Source organism: Thunnus maccoyii, chromosome 18, assembly GCF_910596095.1.
Source record: "Thunnus maccoyii chromosome 18, fThuMac1.1, whole genome shotgun sequence".
NCBI classification, from domain to species: Eukaryota; Metazoa; Chordata; class Actinopteri; order Scombriformes; family Scombridae; genus Thunnus; species Thunnus maccoyii.
In genome coordinates, this window is record NC_056550.1 from 29,886,999 (window position 1) to 29,894,150 (window position 7,152).

The 7,152-nt window shown below is 44.3% G+C and overlaps 1 protein-coding gene across 2 annotated transcripts in view; it reads left to right on the plus strand.

The window, feature by feature from the left end:
• The window catches only part of scn4ab (sodium channel, voltage-gated, type IV, alpha, b), a 62,882-nt gene that overhangs the window by 20,594 nt on the left and 35,136 nt on the right, over nt 1–7,152 (plus strand). The window contains exon 1 of one of the 2 annotated variants that reach the window (XM_042391840.1): nt 4,911–5,047. The exons of the other annotated variant lie outside the window; for it this stretch is intronic. Within the exon in view, the coding sequence (XP_042247774.1) occupies nt 4,944–5,047 (104 nt within the window). The 5' untranslated portion in view covers nt 4,911–4,943. Of the gene's footprint in view, nt 1–4,910; nt 5,048–7,152 lie in introns of those variants that run through there. 2 annotated transcript variants of the gene reach the window in all.

Sequence of the window (7,152 nt, forward strand, 5' to 3'; positions counted from 1 at the left end):
TGGCTTCTAGCCAACCACAGATAACTTCACTCCTCAGAGGACTTCTATGCCAAGAGCCAGCTCATAATCCTCAACGCCTTCCTCTTACTGCCAATTTGCTGTTAGTCTGCATCGACAGCATCTGCTTCAGGTACAGCATTCCTCAAGTTAATCAAACTTAAGAAACCATGTTCTTGCTTGCATTCATCATTTCCTCAGATGCTCTAAATTCACCACCTCAAACCTTCACTTCAACCCACATCACAATGCTTGCATTTCAGACTCATCTTGTTTCTCAGACAACACCATGGTATTCTACTTAAAGTGAATTAAAACCAATCAGTCCGGTCAGTTCATACACATTTTTACTCCAAAATCCAATCTCCGCCGAATCCTTTTGAGACCTTCGCAAATTATTTTCAATTCTGGAAATCCCAGAGTATATTATTGACAGATCCTCTCTTCATCTCTGAATCTGGACAAGTAGCTACTTGTTGCTGGTTCCACCAGCACTTCCGCCATGTAATCGCCTTGTCTAGCATCTCACCCGTTCATTACCCCGGACACTCCTTCAGGATGAGATCCACCCCAGATAGCAAAATTGCTGTGGCCCAGATCCAACGCCCAACACATTCAGCACTTTCATCCAGCCCACATAACACATGGAATGATGGCACTTGGGCAGTCTGCTCCTGTTTGCCAGATCTGGGCCACAAGCAAGCCGTATGTCAACCAAGAACAAATCAGATAAACCAGAACTGGCCCACATCAAGAGAGCACCACATCTTTACCAAAAAAGGCCCACATTTCATTTGGCATATTTGGGCCATATTTGCTATTTTACATGTGGGCCATTTCAGGCTCACATCCATTTTGTCCAGGCCAGAAGAAGGCCAGCAGTGCTGCATCATTGCCTGAAGTGGCCCACTTCCATATGCTATCTGGGACCACATCAGCCTCCAAAGCGCCATCCCAGAACACTTAATACAACTCATGGGCAGGTGGTCCCCCCAAGCATATCACCACATCTATCCAGATTTCAAAGATCTTAGACCCGTTCAATCTTGTCTTGTCTTAAGTAACTGGAGGTTTTTTGAGGTGCTATCATGGATTCTCTACTGAAGCTTCCCCACAATGCAACAGCAAGCAAAAGACCTACAACTAAATTTCAACCCTCACACACCAATCATGTCTTTTTGGTTAATAAATTGTTTAAATGCATCTTGTTGGTGGTGTGGTGCTTACTAGTGAGATATGAAGCAGCAGAAGCAGGAAATGTTTTCATCTGCAGTAATTTAACATAACTCAGACATGGTTGAAAGCAAGGAAACAGTAAAATAAAGTAGACATCCGCAAGTAAAAACAAAATTAAACTTCAAACCACAGAGACTCAGGTTCTATGAAAGTACTGAGAGCTGAACACACTGAGGCTTTTAAAAACAGCTTTCTCTCTGGTCTCCAGCACAGACATGAGTTGAGCTCATGTCTGGAGATGGTCCATCTTGGGTGTAACTTGGCATGTTTAAACTGGTGATGAAAATCTATGCATGGTTTGACTCAGCATGGCCAAAAGTGCCAATGGAAAAACCCTACATGTTACTTTCGTCCCTCTCCTGTCTCTGTCAACTTTACCTGGCTAGCACTAAAGATAGGCTTGCATGATAAATTAAACCTTCACTTCACTGGCATTAAGGGCTAAGGATTAGGGGGTTGGGGTTAGGGGTCTAGGGTTAAGGGATAGTGATTAGGGTTTAGGGGGTTAGGGTTAAGGGCTAGGGATTAGGGGGTTATTTGTTTATTTGTGTATTTCTTAGTATCCCCATTAGCTGTGCCCTAAAGCACAGCTAGTCTTCCGCTAGTTTTCAAAAATCCACTTTCCAATAATATCTAGCTCCCCTCAAGATGTCAGTCAAATCAGCAGGTGTTGTTGCTGATGCATGTACAGTAGTGTCATCTGCATACATAGTTAATTTAGCATTATTTAGTACGAGAGGTAAATCATTGGTAAAAATGGAATACATAAGTGGGCCTAGGCAGCTCCCTTGCGGAACTCCACATTCCTCAGACATGCTATCTCCATTAAAGAAGACTCCCTGCCATCTGTTTACCAGATAGCTTTCCATCCAGGCAACTGCAGATGGTCTAAATCCTTAGCACTCAAGCTTTTCAGGAAGAAGCTTGTGGTCAGTAACATCAAATGCTGCCGTAAAATCTAGTACGCCTTCGCCACATATCATTTTGTTGTCCAGATCTCTGTACCAGTCATCTGTCATTTGCACTAAAGCTGTGCATGAAGAGTGTCCTTTCTGTAAGCATGCTGGAAGTTTGTTATCAGATTATTTACTGAGATGTACTCTTGTATTTGATCAAATACTTCTTTCTCAAAGATCTTACTCACGGGATGAGGGGTTAGGGTTAAGGGCTACAGGTTAGGGGGTTAGGGTTAAGGGCTAAGGGTTAGGGGGTCCAAGTTAAGGGCTACAGGTTAGGGGGTTAGGGTTAAGGGCTAAGGATTAGGGGGTTAGGGTTAAGGGCTAAGGAGTAGGGGGTTCGAGTTAAGGGCTAAGGGTTAGGGGGTTAGGGGTTAGGGTTAAGGACTAAGGAGTAGGGGGTTCGAGTTAAGGGCTAAGGGTTAGGGGGTTAGGGGTTAGGGTTAAGGGCTAAGGGTTAGGGGTTAGGGTTAAGGGCTACGGATTAGGGGGTTAGGGTTAAGGGCTAAGGGTTAGGGGTTAGGGTTAAGGGCTAAGGAGTAGGGGGTTAGGGTTAAGGGCTACGGATTAGGGGGTTAGGGTTAAGGGCTAAGGGTTAGGGGGTTAGGGGTTAGGGTTAAGGGCTAAGGGTTAGGGGTTAGGGTTAAGGGCTAAGGGTTAGGGGGTTAGGGTTAAGGGCTAAGGATTAGGGGGTCCAAGTTAAGGGCTAAGGGTTAGGGGGTTAGGGTTAAGGGCTAATGATTAGGGGGTTAGGGTTAAGGGCTAAGGGTTAGGGGGTTAGGGTTAAGGGTTAAGGGTTAGGGTTAAGGGCTAAGGGTTAGGGTTAAGGGTTAGGGGGTTAGGGTTAGGGTTAAGGGCTAATGATTAGGGGGTTAGGGTTAAGTGTTAAGGAGTAGGGGGTTCAAGTTAAGGGCTAAGGGTTAGGGGGTTAGGGTTAAGGGCTAATGATTAGGGGGTTAGGGTTAAGTGTTAAGGAGTAGGGGGTTAGGGTTAAGGGCTAAGGGTTAGGGGGTCCAAGTTAAGGGCTACAGGTTAGGGGGTTAGGGTTAAGGGCTAATGATTAGGGGGTTAGGGTTAAGGGCTAAGGGTTAGGGTTAAGGGCTAAGGGTTAGGGTTAAGGGTTAGGGGGTTAGGGTTAGGGTTAAGGGGTTAGGGTTAGGGTTAAGGGCTAAGGAGTAGGGGGTTCGAGTTAAGGGCTAAGGGTTAGGGGGTTAGGGGTTAGGGTTAAGGGCTAAGGAGTAGGGGGTTAGGGTTAAGGGCTAAGGATTAGGGGGTTAGGGTTAAGGGCTAAGGGTTAGGGGTTAGGGTTAAGGGCTAAGGATTAGGGGGTTAGGGTTAAGGGCTAAGGGTTAGGGGGTTAGGGTTAAGGGCTAATGATTAGGGGGTTAGGGTTAAGGGCTAAGGGTTAGGGTTAAGGGCTAAGGGTTAGGGTTAAGGGTTAGGGGGTTAGGGTTAGGGTTAAGGGGTTAGGGTTAAGGGCTAAGGGTTAGGGGTTAGGGTTAAGGGCTAAGGATTAGGGGGTCCAAGTTAAGGGCTAAGGGTTAGGGGGTTAGGGTTAAGGGCTAATGATTAGGGGGTTAGGGTTAAGGGCTAAGGGTTAGGGTTAAGGGCTAAGGGTTAGGGTTAAGGGTTAGGGGGTTAGGGTTAGGGTTAAGGGCTAATGATTAGGGGGTTAGGGTTAAGTGTTAAGGAGTAGGGGGTTCAAATTAAGGGCTAAGGAGTAGGGGGTTCGAGTTAAGGACTAAGGGTTAGGGGGTTAGGGTTAAGGGCTAAGGATTAGGGGGTTCAAGTTAAGGGCTAAGGGTTAGGGGTTAGGGTTAAGGGCTAAGGATTAGGGGGTTCAAGTTAAGGGCTAAGGGTTAGGGGTTAGGGTTAAGGGCTAAGGAGTAGAGGGTTCGAGTTAAGGACTAAGGGTTAGGGGTTAGGGTTAAGGGCTAAGGGTTAGGGGGTTAGGGGTTGGGGGGTTAGTCTAGCGCCTACTGGTGTAACGGTATGTGTATTCATGGGGTACAGGATGTTTGGTTCAAGTTGATCAGGGCTGATTCAGTAGTTTCTTCATGCAGGTGAAGATGAGTTAAAGCTGCAGGTCTCCCAGGTGAGGAAAAAGTAAACAAGGAAACAGAGAGGAAACAAGAAAACAAGGAGTGTAGACTGGGAGAGGAGGAGGTCAGCGGTTTATCAGAGGGAGGTGAGGAGGGGCTGAAAGAAAATCATGTAGGAACACAGAGAGGAATGAACCCTTGAAGTGTGTGTGTGTGTGTGTGTGTGTGTGTGTTGGAATGAGCTGGGTCATCTTAGTGAATGAAACTTTACACCAAAGGGGTCAAACTGATGACTCGCAACAGCTGCTGCTGCCATGGCAACGCAAGGGTGGGGTCAACCCTGGCAACGCTGAAGACACCAGAGACAAGTGTGTGTGTGTGTGTGTGTGTGTGTGTGTGTGTGTGTGTGTGTGTGTGTGTGTTGGCAGTGGAATAATGACATCTGTTCATGAGGAGCAGAAGGAAAGATTGTGAAGGACAAAGAAAGCAAAGACTTGTAGAGCTGAAGTTTGAACATAATCACCGTTACCATAACGATGGATGGGGCAGGGTGGAGCAAACCTGTAATGACCCAACCCTGCAGACATATCACTCTGGATGACTGAACTGAACATAGAAGCGGAGAAGTGAGAAAAGAAACGCAAGACAGACAGACAGACAGGTAGTGAGGACAGGTGAGACAGGTGGATGCAGAGGACAGAGAGCTGCTGCCATGACAAACAGAAAAATGTCCTTTTTTGAGTTTTGGAGGAGTAAGAGGCAGATGCGAGCGCTTCTGGAGAGAATCAATCAGCTGAGGCTTTTTCCTTCACAGCTGTAAGTGTGATTCTACACAGAACAACATTTAAACAGACTGAAGTGAGCTGATGTAAACATGCTCTGGCTGTGATGAGCCTGTTTGTAGACAGCAGACATCCCGACTCATTACAGCAGCTGTGATCAATAACATGAACGCAAAATTAGATGAAGTCGGGATATGGAAGAAATGCCATTGATACATTTTAATCTGTTGTTACATAAGATCAAAACAAATTTAGATAAATGGGAGAAACTGAAACTCACATTATGGGGTAAAATCAGTATTTTGAATATGACTACAGTTCCCTGGTTTGATTACTTATCAAGTATTTTACCACTTACAATACCACCTAACATTTTTAATAAATATGAAGGTACGGTTTAGCAGTTGCCGTGGGACGGGAAAAGACCAAGAATCAAAACAAGCAAACTATGGTGGAGGAGTAGGCCTGCCCAGCCTTACACTGTATGCTTTATCCTTTGATATTGCCAAATTAATGCAACTCTGGCAGCTGGGAGAAGACAGAGTGAGTAGATATTAGTCCTATGGATGTATAATCTGAGAAACTAAATATAATTAATCCTATTAATTTAAATTCTAGAAAGATATGGACCACAATTTACAGCCTGCTTAAACTGTCACTTTATGTACATAGATATTCTTCAATATGGAATAATCCTTCATTAATCACTGGGAAAACACCAGTGTACTGGAAACACTGGCATTCCAGTGGTATACGATGTTTTGGAGATCTCTATAGATAATTATTTCCCGTCTTACAGACATCTAACGGATAAATTTGGCCTGAAAGGTAAAGAACATTTTTATTTACAGATTAAAAATTGTTGACCTCCATGGTCAACAGTATTGATAATAATCCTATTATGTATTTTATGTTGCCACAGGAATGCCACATGGCTTCACAATTTTATAAATACAGTATATAAATAACAATATAAGCAGTAATTGTTCCAATATTAAACTGCAGCAGAATCTAGGAAGGTGTGTGGGACATTTATAAAGGAGGCAAAGGGGAAATTTAGACAATACAAAGTATTACATACATAATATCACACACCATTAAGACTACAGAGAATGAAAATAATGAAGGATAATTTGTGCTGTAAGTGGAACATTTCTGCAGTTTATATGGCGTCAGAACATTCTTAGTTTCAGTTGTGGGATTTCTAAGTGAATGGTTTAATGGTTTAATTACTCCTCTGACTCTCAGCTTGTGTCTGTTGGGGGAGAAATCCCAAATGCTAAATGTGACAAAGTGTGTATCCTCAGTCTTAATGGTCGGCTTTGTCATAGATTAATTGTAAGAAATCAGTTAAAGCTCCTGACATGAAGGAATGGACGAGTGCAGCATCATATGAAAGTGCCTAACAGACTGAACGTGATCAGTGACCCTGTGTGGCCTCTTATTTGGCTCATATTAGAACCACTGATGTGCCCACCTAAAGGCAGTGTTCTTCATCATTTACACCATGGTCTGGGTGAATACCCGATTCTGATTGGCTGCAGGGTGTCCATTAATTCCTGATAATGGACACCTATTAAGTAGTTCCAGTGAATCTGTCTGTTCACCGTCATTGCGCTGACTAAAATGAGTAACCATAGTAACAGGGATGCAGTCAAAGCCTCCGTTTACATAACGAACTGTAATATGTACGTTTAAAAAGATATAATATAATATATAAGCTTTAGTTCGTGTCAATAACCCAACAGGAAAATCAATCAATCAATCAATTTTTATTTACATAGCACCAAATCACAACAAAAGTCATCTCAAGGCACTTTTCACATAGAGCAGGTCAAGACCGTACTCTGTAATTTACAGAGACCCAACAATTCCCCCATGAGCAGCAGCAGGAAAAACTCCCCTTTAACGGGTAGAAACCTCAAGCAGAACCCGGCTCTTGGTGGGCGCCATCTGCTTTGACCGGTTGGGTTTAGAGATAGACAGAAAAGGGGGGGGGGGGGGGGGGGGGGCAGAATAACAACAATCATAACAATCACAATGACAGCAGCAATAGCCAGGGAAGGACACCAACAGGACTGCGAAGGCTCGGCCTGCAACCCAGGGTTTCCTGTGAGATGACAGAGCTCAAAAAACTGC